Source organism: Rhipicephalus microplus, chromosome 6 (assembly GCF_043290135.1).
Source record: "Rhipicephalus microplus isolate Deutch F79 chromosome 6, USDA_Rmic, whole genome shotgun sequence".
Taxonomy (NCBI): domain Eukaryota; kingdom Metazoa; phylum Arthropoda; class Arachnida; order Ixodida; family Ixodidae; genus Rhipicephalus; species Rhipicephalus microplus.
In genome coordinates this window covers 107,374,413-107,391,128 of record NC_134705.1, presented here as the reverse complement: position 1 = coordinate 107,391,128, position 16,716 = coordinate 107,374,413, and the positions used below count along the sequence as shown (strand labels likewise).

Here is a 16,716-nt window from a genome sequence, read left to right as displayed (position 1 = left end):
AACTCATGTATTATAATTTCAGTGTTCATCATTATAAAGCTTTTTAATAACGTGGTTGCTGATGCACTGTCGCGCCTTCCTCTTCAGATACCGGTTACTGAAGAGCGGGATGAGAAAGTGGTTTCATTAGTTACTTCCTGCATTACTAAAGCTGAGCTTCAGGCAGCTACAGCTGCAGATTCCACTTTGTCTCAAGTTCTCAAATATTTACTTAAAGGATGGCCTTCCAAATGTGCTCTTGCTTCTGAATTCTTTTCTCACTTTGCAGTCCGACAGGAACTGTCTAGTGTCGAGGACTTGCTTTTCCGCGATGAACGCGTGATTCCTCCTGCTTCTTTCCGTAACAAGCAAATACAGCTTGCCCATGAGGCCCATCCAGGCATTGTCCGCACCAAACAGTAACTCCGAGACAGGTACTGGTTGCCAGCCTTAGACAAGCAGGTCGAGCATGCAGTTTACAACTGCCATATATGTCAGGCAGCTGACAAGTCTGCCAAACCTGCATTTTCTCCGTTGCAGCCAGTCCAGTGGCCTGATCGGCCTTGGCAGAAACTCGGCATGGACATCATCGGTCCTTTGCATAATGTTCCGCAAAATGCCCGGTTCCTTGTTTCTCTCATTGACTACCATTCTAAATGGCCAGAGCTTTGTTTCACACATACGGTTACTTCTGAGGTCATCATTGAGTTTCTGTCTTCAATCTTCAGCCGGGAAAGTTTTCCTGATGGCATTGCTTTTGACAATGGTCCACAGTTTCAGTCCCGACATTTCGAGGCTTTTCTTTCACAACGAGGAATTCAGCACTTGAGGTCATCAGTTTTGTATCCCCAATCAAATGGACAAATCGAGCGCTTTAATCGCGTTCTGAAGGACCATATCCAGATCGCCCAATCAGAGCACCTTCCCCTCAAGCAAGTCTTGACTGAATGTTTAGCTTCATACAGGTTCACACGACAAGGCACCACTAGAGTGTCTCCTGCTGAACTTCTCCACGGTAGGCAACCGCGAGTTGCTCACGACATAGCCTCTTTGCCTCGTAACATAGCAGTGTCTTCTCCTGATCAAATAAGTACCAGGGTTTTATCTCATCAACAAGCAATGAAAAAGTATGCCGACACCCGTTGAGGTGCAAAGCAGTTCAAAGTTCGCACTGGCGATCTAGTCAAGGTTCGTGTGCCAGGCAAGCGCCCCAAGTATAGGGATCCTTACAAAGTTTTAGGCCAGGTTAGCCCCACTTCTTTTCGCCTAAGTGATGATAACATCTGGAATGCTTCGCGCCTTGTTATTTTTCATACGGATTCGCCTTCAAAACCTAAAAGTCTTCCTCATCACGTTCCGTCCACGCCTTTCAACTACGCATCAGACTGTTACATGTGGCCTCCGTGTACAGGCATTTCTTCTTCAAGGGGGGAGGAGTTACCAGTCGGTGTCGCTGGTTCAAGTACACCAAGTCATACGAATCACTTCGAACCTTCAAATACCGCTGAGACCGTTGAACCGGACTCCGGTCCGTCAAATTCTTCCGAAGCTCATGCTGCGAGCTCTGATGAGACTGCGAATTTTAACGCTATTTCAGAGCCTTCACAATCTTCTACTGCTCTTGATGTGTCACATCATAGCACAAGTGACCAAGGTGCAGACACACCTGATTCTACATCCAAATGGGCCCGCCCTAAGCGGAAGCGGCCGAAACCGCGTCAGTTCAAAGACTACGTGATGTAGAACTCTTGTTCGGAACAGTTGTGTACATTTTTTTGTTTATCAGTGCATTTTCAGGACACGTAGTGTGTGAGTTCGGTGTGCCGTGCTCTGAATTTTCATGTGTTCTAATGTACATACCTTGTAAAATACGTTGGTATCGATCTTGTATAAATATCAACAGTGTATAGGTGAACTTTTTTTGAGGAGGGGATGATTGTTGTGTTCTGGGTATTCGGTTTCGGTTTCGGAATGACATGTGAGGATGCCAGGGGGCGCGCTCTGGCATCTAGGATTTTAAGGCGACTGTAAAATAAAAGCAGTGTGTGTTGGGTAACCGTGGAGTACGGTGTGTTGGGTAACCATGGAGTGCTGTTCGGCGCTGCGCGCCAACCCGCGTGTTTGGGCTGGTCGGCGTCCCCGCCGGCCGCGTACGTCTCCGTCGGCCGTCTTCTTCTTCTGCTTCGTCGGGACCAGCCAGCCCCCAACACAGCACAGACCATTTCGGGGCACTGTCTTCTTCTGGCGCAAGCTCAAATGAACCGCTGCCTCCATCTGAGAGTCATAAACGTCCAGTGACTCTGTGGCACTAATTTTATAATTTTTTTTGTCTAGATACAGCTAGACAACACATTGCGAAGTATGCCAGGGGCCATCGCTTGCTTGGCTCCGTAATGAAAGCAAATGCTGCCGCTCCTGCTAAAGAGGGCACGTTGAGGGCATGCCAGGCTGGACCATCCAGTTGGAATCAGTCGTCGTCTTTTCCTGTCTGAATCTCTCCCTTCTTTTTTTGTTTTTGGCTCTTTCGATCTTCCTTCAACGAAGGAAGATCGAAAACGTTGAAACAAACCCGTTAGACTGACTTCGTTTTCATTCCATTTTTTTCTGGGTTGCAAGGGTTAACGTAGTGTATAGCCATAACGTTGGTTAGATATATTAGGCCATAGCGTACGTGTAAACTGGCACCCACAATTTCACCACGTCTCGTAGTGCCCTATAGTTAGGCTCCGTAGAGGGCGGCTGGCAAGGCTGCCGGATCAATACCATGATTGATGGGGTCACCTAACTCCTTCCGAGCTGACTGCATCTCAAAGAGGTGGTGCACCGACGCAATATCTGAACTACTGCTCACTAAATTAGACAACTTTGCCAATTGTTACAATATTCAGTGCCAGAGTGAAGAAACGAAAGCTGGAGATATATCACCCTTGCCTTGTATCAAAGTATATCATGGAAACACAAGGCGCGGGCTAACAAGCCAATAGAACTACAAGTGGTGACCTGTTCTTTGAATTTAAATATCATCTACGATATCAGAAACTGTGCAACTTAACAACATTCGGTGATCAGCCCATTACCATCACTTCGCACCACAAATTTAACATCGTGAAATGGTGTCGTATCGGATAACGATCTAAAGGGACATTCCGCAGATGATGAATTTAATTTACAAGTCTACTGAACCAACATTTGGGTGAAAATATTTTGCAAGAATATTCCCTGTACTTTCATTAGCATAGTTGTCTGGTAACAAGTTCTCATTAATATTGTAACAAAAAAGGGCCTTCAAATTTGTGCTTTTATTTTTACATACTATGCTGTAGTATCCTAAGTTAAGCAAGTATCTATACTCTCCCTTTCTCCTGTGCCTCCTTGTCACACTTACGTCCCTTTTCTCTTCCTTTGAATAGTATAATATGCATAGCTATACTCTACATAGCTTCGCTTGCGAGATGTCATGATTGGATGTATTATATTGCACTGCAGCCTATCTCCTCCTCTCAAACTCACTCTTTTTGCACCCTTTGGCTTTTTCATAATGCATATGACTTACATATACGTGAATATGCATGCGTGAAGCCGTTCGACGACATGATATTAGGCAGATGAACGCGCAAGATAGCCCGGAGCCCTGGTGTGAACAAACAATAATCCAGTTCTCGTTGTGGGGATCCAAATGTGCAAACATCGAATCACGTACTCGGTTAGTTGAATTCAATGCGTCATTGTTTCTTCTTTGAACTCATATCGCAAAAGATATTTTGTTTACATTCATATTATATGGCGTATTCTTTAGGAGAATTGTCATGCGGATTTACCCAAATATTCTTAACGCTATGAATTACCTGCAGTCATAAGGCAAGTGTGCTACCTAAAGAGATAAGTCAGTTAAAATTAGATAATCATTCCTCGTATTCAGTTTTTTTTTCGCCACAAAAGCAATCCACGTTCATTTGAACAGTTTTTTTTTGTTTTGATCACTACATGTTGTATGGTATACATACTCGTAAGTAAAAAGGTAACCATATTGAATTGTCACTTGCACTACCTTCATGCCGTCTCGTACTCAGTTCTCGTTTTTACCCGGGTATTATTACAGTCATGAGGCTTTGACAATGAAGGGTGTGATTCTGAAGCCGGTAAAAATGAAACTTCTTTGTTTGCTGTATTTAGCCTTAGCAAAAGTAAAAGACAAACAACAAACAGTACTGCTTTAAATAATAGTGCCAAGCTCAGACAATGGTCGGCACTTCATTTTCTCTGAAGTGTCTCGACTTTTCTATACGCTCGTGTATCCTTCACGTAATCGCTGCGACTTGCGTAAGCTCTATTGAAAACACAGTTATTGTTGCTTTGCAGTCACCCTCAAGGGAATGGTCTGAAGCAATCGCGAAGTTTTTAATTACCCTGGAGCAGCGCGCGATGAGATGCGCCAACGGCTTTCCGAGGACTAAGCTAGATCCCAATAAAGTAGCAGACGTTAGGCGCCTTGGGCATTATGAAACAACATACCTGAACCTGACAAAACAGATAGCGTGCAATAGAATAAACCACTTACTGGATTTGATCTACCCGTGTTAGGGCTTGGCGACCATTGAGGCTGAAAAGTGTATTGTCATCAGCAATAAATTGAACACAAACGAAATAATAAACTTAAATTATCATTAGTCTCATGAAATGTGTAAAGTGTAAAGACAAAAAAAATGCAAGGCCAATAATATACAAGCAGTACGAGACGCAGAACCGTGTACAATGTGTGTGCTAAATGAACCGCTCTTTTCAAATAAATTGAAAATTTTTCGTACGACGCATACATTTTACGTAGATTGAATGTGCAGAATTACAATACGTCGTTTTGCAGGCGCTGTAGGCTTGTTTTTTTTCTTACCACTGGTATATACTTCAGGTGTCTTGTCAAGTCAAACTTTCTCGATTTAAGTTTTGATTCTAGAGTTGAAAAAGTTACCATGCTCACTGTCACCCACTGACATGCACTCGGGATGATTGCTGAGTTTTTTTTTCTTCCCTTCGCTTCTTGCGGAAGCATGCAGGCTTCCTCGAGGGTCAGCAGTGGCTGTGTTTTTCTGGATTATTTTTCCATGTTTCTTCAAGCAGAAATATATTCTGTATTTATTTATTGCTAATTCTTGACTGCCCAGGGCATTTTACAGCGTAAGCTGTTTTGAGATCACAAGAAGCATCGCGTGCACCGTGAATAGCCGCCACAGCCACCACCACCGCTGTGCGTAACCATCATTGCGCGAAGTGGCAAAAAACTACGCAATGAAAAAGCACCAAGAGCACAATGGCACACGGGCCCACGTCTCCAGCGTGCCACCCGAGTATTCTACCTGACAGCTACGCTAGTGCTTGAAACTTCTTTGCAAACCGGAGTCAGGCGGGCTTGGCGTCGTGAAAGCTATCGCGGTATTATGAGTAATGAAGTGTTTTAGGATTGCAAAGGCATAGCCAGGCATCACACAGTTCGAATGGCTTAACAAATAATTCGTGAAATACTCCAACCACGTAGAAAGGCTGTAGGCATAATTCATCATCGTAGTAAGCTAAAACTCAAGAAAATTTCAGAAATGATTTGTAAGTAAGTAGCTGGTACCAAGCTTTTTCAAAAAATAACGAAGGATGGCATAGCGAGTGCCTCCCTACAACATGAAAGTTATGACTTTTCGCGCTGTGGATACTCATCAAATGTGCTTGCAGCAGTTACTTAAAAAAGGCCTTCAATACATAAAGAGACTGAACAGTCGCTGTTACAGTTCTCGCTGTCACTAAGCTGCGCATTCCGCGTCGGCCGTCTGGTTTTCCATCTGTTCCTTGCGTTTCACCCGCCTAGTCAGATAATTTATCAGCCTTTAGTGAAAGAACGTAGCTTTTTTAGGAAGTAGTATCATACGGACACGAAAGGACAACGGAAGGAGACAAAGAGACACTCGTCTCCAAGCAGATTATCGCGCAAGTATTCTTCAGTGAACATAAAACCTGCTGTGTGGATGACTGGACAAATTGGTTATTTACACTGTCACAAGACTGCTCAAAATTGCATGGCCAACAAAAGAAATTACACGGCAAAAGCGCTCACTGTGTGTCATCACTTGTCCTTTGTGTCAGCTTTGTTGATTATTCTTGATTACTCAATCGAGAAAGAAGAAAACGAGGTGTGGCCCGGAGAGGAATGTTTTTATAGATAGGCACAATATACAAGTACAACAATTTTCTAGGTAATCTGTAACTTTTGAAAAAAATAACCCACAATATTCTAAAATTTATATACTGTGATAAACCACTCAATTATTGGCCGATTTTCTAAAGCGATTTTGTACCACAATGACAAGGGGAACAGGAACAAAGAGTGTTCACACTGGAAAACAAAGGAGTTAGAGATGCAGCTGAGCCCTAGCTGTGCTTCGCACATTAGCACCACCGCATTTAAAACTCCTCAAATTAGTGTGGGTAACAGGTCACAGCGGATTACAATAAACGAATTGGCAGATGCTTTGGCACGAGCATCACTTGAAGGACCAGTCATTTCAGTACTTGCCGAGTTAGAATATTTATCAGGGATTAATTATAGAAAATTCGCTATTTTACAGATAGTTTAGAAAATGGTAAACAATGGACAGATCAGCAGCACATGAAATTTCCATGAAAAACTCTGTAGAGTCCAACAAAAAAACTTTAAATTATATACTTCAGATGCCGGTGTCGTGTCCCCCCATTAAATTTTTATTTACACAGAGCTGGTCTGACACTTCCCCTCTTCGTATGTTTTGCGAAGAATCAGAAACTATTGAACATTATTTTGGCTCATGTCGGTTTTATGCATTAATTAGGAAATGACTTCTAGATAATTCATTTGCGAAACTAGGTTTAAAATTAACCACAGAAAATGTTCTGAATTTTGGTGCCTCTGTTTGGTGAAATTGCCACAGAGATGCATTTGACGCGGTTAGTAAGTTTATTCAAGACTCTAAACGTTTTTCAACAAAATCCCACATATACAGGTACAAAAAACAGGTAGAAAAGTGATTCTCGAATCTGGATAAATCGATGACATACCAAAATAATCGGTTTTAACCAGCTGTCTGGTCGGCTTCCAAAATCAAAGTATAGCAATCAGTTTCTACTTTATTTTGATTTTTTTCTCACTATCTGAATCTTCGGTTTCTTTTTTTCAATATCATGTCTTCACTCTACCACTCCCTTTTTTTGTTGTAAGCAATAGTGCAGTTATCGTCCATCATCATCATCAGCCTGACTACGTCCACTGCAGGACAAAGGCCTCTCCCATGTTCCGCCAGTTAACCCGGACATGTGCTTGCTGCTGCCAATTTATACCTGCAAACTTTTTAATCTCATCTGCCCACTTAACCTTCTGTCTCCCCCTAACCCACTTTCCTCCTCTGGGAATCCAGTTAGTTACCCTTAATGACCAGCGGTTATCCTGTCTACGCGCGACATGCCCGGCCGATGTCCATTTCCTCTTCTTTATTTCAACTATGATATCCTTAACCCCCGTTTGTCCCCTAATCCACTCCGCTCTCTTCTTGTCTCTTAAGGTTACACCTCGATTTTTTTTCCATTGCTCGCTGCGTCGTCCTCATTTTAAGCTGAACCGTCTTTGTGAGTCTCCAAGTTTCTGCTCCGTAGCTAAGTACCGGCGAGATACAGCTGTTATATACCTTCCTCTTAAGGGATAATGGCAATCTACCTGTCATAGTTTGAGAATGCTTGCCGATTGTGGTACATCCCATTCTTATTCTTCTATTTAGTTCAATCTCGTGGTTAGGCTCTGCGGTTATTACCTGCCCTAAGTAGACATGGTCTTTTACAACTTCAAGTGCACTATTACCTATCTCGAAGCGCTGCTCGTTTCCGAGGTTGTTGTACGTTACTTTCGTTTTCTGCAGATTAATTTTAAGACCCACCTTTCTCCTCTCCTTGCGTAACTACGTAATCATCAGTTGCAATTCGTCCCCTGAGTCACTCAGCATTGCAATGTCATCGGCGAAGCGCAGGTTACTAAGGTATTCTCCATTAACTCTTATCCCTAACTGTTCCCATTCTAGGCTTCTGAAAACCTCCTGTAAGCACGCGGTAAATAGCATTGGGGAGTTTGTGTCCCCCTGCTTTACATCCTTCTTGATTGGTATTCTGTTGCTTTCTTTATGAAGCACTATGGTAGCAGTTGATCCCCTGTAGATTTCTTGCAGAATGTTTATATGTACTTCATCTACGCCCTGATTCCGCAGTGTCTGCATGACGGCTGATGTTTCTACTGAATCAAACGCCTTCTCGTAATCAATGAAGGCTATGTATAGTGGTTGGTTATTCTCTGAGCATTTCTCTACTACCTGATTGATAGTATGAATGTGGTCAATTGTTGAGTAGCCTCTTCGGAATCCTGCTTGTTCCTTTGGTTGATTGAATTCTAATGTTTTCTTTACTCTGTTAGCAATTACCTTTGTAAATAGCTTGTACACTACTGAGAGCAAGCTGATCGGCGTGTATTTCTTCAAGTCCTTGTCATCTCTTTTCTTATGTATTAAGATGATGTTAGCGTTATTCTAAGACTCTGGTACCCTTCCCGTCAGGAGACACCTCGTAAACAGGGTGGCTAGTTTTTCTAACACAATCTGTCCTCCATCTTTCAGCAGATCTGGTGTAACCTGATCCTCACCAGCAGCTTTGCCTCTTTGCATGCTCTCCAAAGCTTTTTTGACTTCTTCTATGATTACTGGTGGGGTGTCATCTGTGTTACTGCTAGTTCTTATAGTATTAAGGTCGTGGTTGGCTAGGCTACTGTACAGATCTCTGTAAAACTGCTCCGCTATTTTAACTATCCTATCCATATTGGTAGTTATTTTGTCTTCTTTGTCCCTTAGTGCATACATCCGACTTTTGCCTATCCCAAGTTTCCTCTTCACTGCGTTGAAGCTTCCTCCATTTTTCAGAGCGTGTTCAATTCTCTCCATGTTATACCTTCCTACATCGCATACTTTACGTTTATTATTCAACTTCGAAAGCTCTGCCAGTTCTATTTCGTCTGTTGTACTTGACACTTACATGATTCGACGCTTCTTAATCAGGTCCTTCGTTTTCTGGGAAAGCTTGCCAGTGTCCTGTCTAACTACCCTGCCTCCAACTTCCACTGCACACTCCGTAATGATACTCGTCAGATTATCATTCATTGTATCTACGCTAAGGTAGGTTTTCTCACTAAGAGCTGAGTACCTGTTCTGCAGCGACACTCTGAATTCCTGTACTTTTCCTCTCTGTGCTAGCTCATTGATAGGCTTCTTGCGTATCGGTTTCTGTCGTTTCTTCTTCAAGTCTAGGTGAATTCGAACCGTACCATTTTATGGTCACTGCATCGTACCTTGCCAACCTCTTCCACATCCTGCACGATTCCTGGGCGTGCAGTCATTATAAAGTCTATTTTGTTCGTAATTTTGCCATTAGGGCTCCTCCATGTCCACTTGCAGTTTTCTCGTTTTCGGTAGAAGGTATTCAAAATCCGCAAATTATTGCGTTCTGTGAATTCTACTGGTAGCTCTCCTCTGGCATTTCTAGTGACGATGCCATAATCTCCTACTGCCTGGTCTCCAGCCTGCTCCTTCCCTACCTTTGCATTAAAGTCGCCCATCACTATAGTATACTGTGTTTTTACCTTAATCATTGCCGATTCAACGTTTTCATAAAAGCTTTCAACTGAAGCGTCATCATGGCTGGATGTAGGCGCGTAAGCCTGTACTACCTTCATCTTGTATCTTTTATTCAGTTTAATTACAATACCTACCACCCTTTCATTATAGCTATAATATTCCTCTATGTTGCCAGCTATGTTTCTGTGAATTAGGACTCCCACTCCCAGTTCTCTTCTGTCTGCCAAGCCCCGATAGCAAAAAACGTGCCCATTGTGTAGCACCGAATAGGCCTCATCTGTCCTCCTAACCTCACTGAGCCCTATTATATCCCATTTAACACCCTCTAGCTCCTCGGATAGTACAGCTAGACTTCCCTCACTAGATAAGGTTCTAGCGTTAAACGTTGCCAAGTTCAGGTTCCAAAGGCGGCCTGTAGTCCAGAGATTCTTAGCACCCTCTGCTGCGATGCAGATCTGACCGCCGCCGTAGTCAGTTGCTTCGCAGCTGCTGGGGACTGAGGGCCGTGAGTTATTTGATGTATGCATATGGGAGGTAGTGGGCAGATACTGCACCAGGGTGGCCAATCCTTCTCTGGTGAGGGAGTGCGTTCCCGGCCGTGGTTACCGGTGACGCCGCACCCCAGGCTTCTTAATGCAGTTCCATCAACATGCGGATTTTTTTCCTTTTCTTTTCTTTTTTTTCGGTTGGGAACTGCGCAGCACCGGGATTTAAACCACGGACCTTTTGCATGCGAGGCGGATGTTCTAACCACTACGCAATCGCCGCACCCGGATTGTTATGTTCTAAATGTAGGTTTCAGCGGTGTATCAGTCAAGTTTGTGGTTATTTTATAAAATGTTTTAATGAAGTGAGATTTCTGCTGATTACCCCCTTAATTAAGGGTCTGGAGAGTACGGAGTTTGGCCTCCGATTAGCCTATGGAGTGCTGTTTATTATTATATTAAGCGGACAAAATTTAAATTCGTTTGTGAGGTGATGTTACCAAATTAATCGTTTTAGTGATTAGGCTTAATTTTGGTCACGAAATAGTTCTGGTACTATTACTCCTGTCCTGATGAAACCTGAGCAGCGACAGGTCTACAACTAGGTCTTTACACTGTACGAGTTAGAAGTTTCCCGGTAGGTTATTAGCAAAGTTAAAAACAATCGTGAAAAAAAAACCGTGGTTGAAGACTTTGATCTGACGGGCGTACCTTTCTTCCGAGCAGTAAGCCACCCTTCTCCTCTGAGCGAGGGAAGACGCGGGCGCCCCACATTTATTAGTGGTTCTCGTTATATTCTTTCTAACTCTGTATCTTCCGGTTACCTTAAGCTATCAAAATTATTCTTACACGGAAAAAACCGGACTGTTGTGTTTTAAAAGAAGATATTGCCTATTTTTCGGTGGCGTTTGTAGCTCCTTTTGAAATTTTGTTTTCATGAAAAGAGCTTTTGGCTGATTACCACCTTAATTAAGGGCCTAGATTGCGCGGAATATGGCCTCGTGGTAGCCTATGGGGTGCGGTTTATTATTATATTAAGCGGACAAAGTGTAAATGCGTTTGCGAGGTGATATTACCAATTTATTCTTTTTAGTGATTAGGCTTAATTTTGATTGCGGAATAACTCTGGAACTATTAAACCTAGCTTGATGAAACTTCAGTAGCGTCAGGTCAACCTTAAGAACTTTCAACTTTATAAGTAAGAAGTTTCCCGGTAGAATAATAACGAAGCTACAAGCGATCGTAAAAAAAAACACGTGGTCCGACTGTTGTTGTTTTCACAGATTCACACTGTTTTCCGCTCCTAAAATTTGAAATTTTCGTTTGTAATAGCAGTATTTGTAGCGGTTAAACTCCTTGTATCTTCACGAACAAATAGACACCACTCTAACCCTCCTAGGATCAAAATCGCTAAAGTTATAGGTAGATATGTGCAGAGCTCACTTACCCGTGCTGCTGACGCGGCCGCTCCCGCTCCCGCAGTTTGAATAATCTGTGCTTATTGGCTAAAAGGTGGTGCAGCAGTTCCGGTGAGCTTAATTCGCTGTGGAAGCTGTTTCACCGAACCCAGCTCAAGCAGTGACAGCAGTCCGGCAACACTAATTGTGTCTTCTGAATAAGTCTCTTTTGACGCTCTCAGTTGAATTGGACGTTCGCGGTTTTTTTTACGGCTATGTCCGGATTTCAACGACTCAATTGAGACCTGATTTGTCGTCCTGGGGTGGGTAAAAGCCGAGATAAGACTCGTTGTCCTCAAAGTGGCTTGGTCCCACACAGTTATCGACATATGAGAGAGTTATCGTTCACATGAGACTTTATGTTCTCTTCGCGAATCCTCCAGAGTGGGTATGAGCCATAGATTCTAGGCTACAAACAACCAAAAAAAAAACTGCGCGCTCAAATGCAACTACCCGAAATTTACAAATTTCCCGGGGTGAGTATGAGCCAAAAGTTTGCTACACTTTGCTAATAAAACCACGTTCCGTGTCTTTTTTTCAGTTACCTAACCTTAGTTTTGCTCAAAACTGCCGGCGAAGACTCCTTTATTCAACATTTCATGGCGCCTGAAGCTTTGGACTACGCAATCCAAGCGACCCTACGAAAAGACTTCACCCGCAACGAAGATGGAGGGCATTCAAGGAAATAAAAACAAAACTTAGCAAGCTCTGGAGGCGTGCCTACAAAATGAAGCATGACAACTCATTGACACCAACTATTTTACGTCGTCGGATCTTCATGTGGAGCTCCAAAGTTCAAAGGTGTGCAACGATGACCAGCGGGTGCAGCTTGAAGCGCACCTCACCAATGAATAAATTGAAGAAGATTTTGCCTCCATAGCAGAGTATGATTACGACGCTCCTAGTACCGCCAAAGGGGAAACCAATGTCTTTGGCTGTCAGATAAGATATGTGCTCATCGGCTCTCTTCTTTCTAATTTTGAGATGCTCATTTGAATGGACGCCCAATGCTACGGAAAGCTTTCTGGTGCATGTGCAACTTTCAAGGACGGCCTTCATGAAACCCTGATGCTGATGAACATTGAATGGTGGAACTATATTGAAGAACCATGTAACCGGACAGGCATCGCAGGCCATCAATAGCATTCAAGCAACGAAGGGGCCCTAAGAACACGCCAGCATTTTTTAAGAAACATATACTTATGTGGAAACAAGAAGACAATTGAACAACTATAATTGGCGAACTTGGAAACGCACAAGTAAACAAATTCATTCAGTGACGTGGCCTCGTTGCCCAACCTGGTGGACACTGTCCTAATGAAAATCAGAGGATTTATTGCACTTGGTTGCTCGGAACTATCCTATGCAACCATGCCGGTAGAGGTCTTCACGTAGAGGGGGGGGGGGGGGGTGCTTCAAGACAATGCTGCAAACCAGTGTCTAGACGCTTGTCATCGGAAGAGCTAGTACAGGAGCTACTTCATCGCGTAGACATAGAGGTGGAGAGCTAGTATGAGGCAACTGATAGTGGCACGTTGTGAGCAGCGGAAATAATGTGGCTTAAGGAGAGCGCGGAGCCAGTTCCCAACACGTCAACTAATGAAACCAATTACTTCCTCAAGGCAAACGCCGAAGATGCGCGCACGGGAATAAAAAAAGACTCTTTAACACACACGGTTAACGGGCAGAGCCGTCTGATTCGCCCCAGTTTAGAACGAAAAATAAGACAGCTTCACTGGAAGCGCGTCTTGCAAGAATCACGTCAAGCCGTCGTCTCAAATTGTTGGCCTGCGCGTGTGCTGTTGAGAATGCCACAGGGACGCGACCACTAGGCTGCGAATGGTTGCGGCAAGGAGACGAGCTTATTCTCCCCCGCTCTACGTTCTTAGCGAGTGTTGTTAGGATGGCGGGGTGCCTCACTGTCACATGCACATCTGGTCAGCACACAGCACCTGACGGTGTACTCACCTCGCATAAGGAGGCTTCTACGAAACAGTATTTTTTGACAGAGATGACGGAGCTCGAGTGTGAGAACTGCTACCAACGAAAGGTTAGCCGACAGAGGCCAGCATGGCCTGACATTGGAGAGAGCGTGGCACGCTTACAAGCTATCTCCACTGATGTTATATTTCGCAACGTGGTTTTTACCAATGCAGTGCCTGGTATGAAAGCCCACACGAGTGAGCCCACACGAGTGATTGGTTTGTGTGGATACCCTTTGTTCAACCGAGGGTTGAAAGGGGTGTGTTTGAATGCGAAATGGGAAGCGGAGGTTCAGGCTTGCACCTGAGAAGACGCCTGAGCGCTACATTAAAGCGTCTCTTCACTGAGTTATGGCTCTTCCTTCGCGCTGCCACAGTGCACTAGGGTCATTGAGGGGCGCCCATTCCGAACCTTGAAAACCTTCGCTTCTTAGCTGGTGTAGAAGCTAATCAAGGAGGAAGAAGTCAACTGGCGCAGTTGGCCCGACATCGTTTGGGCCTGTGCGCTGACCAGGTATGCATTCGACAGCTAGGCCCTTCGCCATTATAACAATACTGCGTAGTGACTTATAGCGCGGGAGGATAAGCTCGTCTCCGTACGGCAACTATGGTAAGCCTTCATTCTCAATGGCACACGTGCATGTCAACAATGACCTAAACTCAGACGACCGTGCTTCACTGGATTCTTGCAAGACGCGTTTCCGGTTAAGCTTCCCCTTTTTCGTTAAACTAGGGTAACTTTGACGGCTCTGCCCTTGAACCTTGTGAACGAAGCAGCCTCCTTTCTTTTTCGTGCGCGGTTCTTCGGCGTTTGCCTTCGCGAAACGCCTCGGCTTGAATAGTTGACGGGTCGGGAACTGGCTCCACGCTCTGCATCAGCCGCTATAATTCCGCTGCACACAACATGCCACTGATGGCTGCCTCATACTAACATGGAGTCTCGCTAGTCAAGTGCTTTTATGACGGCTATATTCCTAGTGTACGAAATCACCGACCAAGCATGGTTCACCATGCTCTACCAACGTTAGCTGCTTTGATCAGCCTTGTGATAATAAGCGCACGTGGCACAGTTATGTCCTTCCAATTATTCCGTGCTAGAGAATCACCTAGGAAGCACGGGATGTGCTAAATATGCAGTCAAAGGGAATCGCTCTAAACACTACCACCACATTGTTTGAATTGTAATGAAAGGACTTAAACATCGTGTGCAACCCCAAATGAATTAAAAAGTAGGCCTCAATTGAATCAAGGAGTCCGAGTTTGCAGGTCAATATGAATAAATCTTTACCGCAAAATATAGAGAACGTCGGTTTCCTACAATTCTTCTGAGCGTGGGTGATAAACCAATGTGTGCTCAGTTTCATTGAATCCATTGAACACGCAATGAATGCAATGGTATTTAAAGGAGCTAGTGGATCATCAAAAAGAAAACTGGACATTTTCAAGGCGATGATGATAAATGAAATCGTTCATTCCAAACTTAATATAAAATCACAAGAGTTCTGTTTATCTGTGAGCAGCTGGCACAACTTTCACTGGAAATTCGTATATGAGTGTGACACGTGAGTCAAAGCTGAAGAAAACAGGTAAATATCGGCCACATTGGAAAAATAAATCTTGATGCACAGTTTTATCCAAACAAGTCTTAGCGAGCACATCCTAGTTTTGTACACCATTGAAGTCCTAATTGTATCGGGTTAGCATTACTGTAAGTATACGGTGGCGGGAAAAATTGACAAATTTATCGAAAATGGTGACCTGCTGCGCAAACACGAATGGCTTGACTGTCGATCGTTGACGACCCAGAATCATGGTTGTGCCTTGCAAGGCCAATGATTTTGTTTCTTAGCGTTATTTCATTCTTCTTTTGTAAAGTAGCTGTACGTAAATCTTCACATAGTCCGAAATATGCACCATAAATACCAGTGTGATTGTCCGCCTAAGTGTTCTGAGTTCATTTCGCAATCGTAAGAGGTAGGCGATATGAGGAATGTTTTATGACACACGATATTGGGAAGAAGGACTTACCCCACTTGGACCAGCAACAGGGCTTAATGGCGGTGGAGACTGAAAAAAGTACAGCATGATAGTTTGGTATAGGTAACGCCTATATAAAAAACACGATGATATATATCATTTTGACAGCGAAATTGACAAAGTTACAGTAAGAAATGTCTAATTACCCATAATATTACGAAGACATTTTTTTCTGTATTGGTTCAGTGTGCAACATGGTTGCATGTCTGCGCGGCCGAGGCGACGAGGATGTATATACCCTTTAGCTAGGCTGTTAAAAACATAATACACATAGAAGGCGACTAGAAGAACAACCGCACATGCTAGACACGAATAGAACAGTTGCGTTGGAGAAAATGCTAGGCCCGCGGCCACGTATAATAAACCTCCAAGCGATGAATTACCGTTAATATACGTTTAATAAAGTATATGTGCTATTTAAGACGATATGCTGTTTTGTGAGACTTCAATAAAGAAATTTTCGTCTCTCTGTTCATTTGTTTTTCCTGTCACACGAATCAGACCTAGTGTTTTTTTACGACAGTTAAACTGCCGGAAACGCCCTAGTGTTTCTTACGCCGCGCTGACAATTTGATGCTATGCATAAAAAAGCCGATGTTTTCTGAACATTACCTCGTAGGTACGGCACTCACCTGCTCGACCAAAAAATCCGAACTACTGCAATATAGACCGGTGCAAAAGGGACTCCCGCTCAAGGACTACGTACCTTCAGAAAAACAAGAAATCAGTTTAACATCATCAAACGGCTCACGAATCCCAATGGTAAGGAAGATCCGGGTGTTGGGGAGGATGATTGAGCAGAACGACGGCAATGATGAAGCACTGCGCAAGATAATGGCAAAGGCCACCATCACGATGCAACTCATCCGTCGCATTAAGAACAAGCATGCGGGCATGCGCGAAGGCAGCGTCGTATGACTCATACAAGCCTTTGTCATTTCACAACTAACGTACACGGCACCGTTTCACAAATAGACAGTTGCGGAAAAAGACAAGCTTAGCGCCCTGATACGCAAGACATACAAGTTCGCGTCGGGACTGGCACCCGGAGTTAGCACCAGCAAACTCTTGGAGCTAGTGTTGCATAACACCCTCG

At 43.8% G+C, this 16,716-nt stretch overlaps 1 protein-coding gene across 3 annotated transcripts in view; it reads right to left on the bottom strand.

Moving 5' to 3' along the window:
• Positions 1–15,796, bottom strand: part of LOC142765418 (uncharacterized) — an 83,242-nt gene extending 67,446 nt beyond the window's left edge. Inside the window, exons 1-2 of one of the 3 annotated variants that reach the window (XM_075866397.1) lie at positions 15,612–15,796; positions 4,538–4,579 (exon numbers count right to left, since the gene is read on the bottom strand). In XM_075866397.1, coding sequence (XP_075722512.1) covers positions 4,538–4,579; positions 15,612–15,668 — 99 coding nt within the window. In that variant the 5' untranslated portion in view covers positions 15,669–15,796. The remainder of the gene's footprint in view (positions 1–4,537; positions 4,580–15,611) is intronic. The other 2 variants (XM_075866398.1, XM_075866396.1) reach the window with 2 other exon arrangements.
• Between the last annotated feature and the right edge of the window lie 920 nt (positions 15,797–16,716).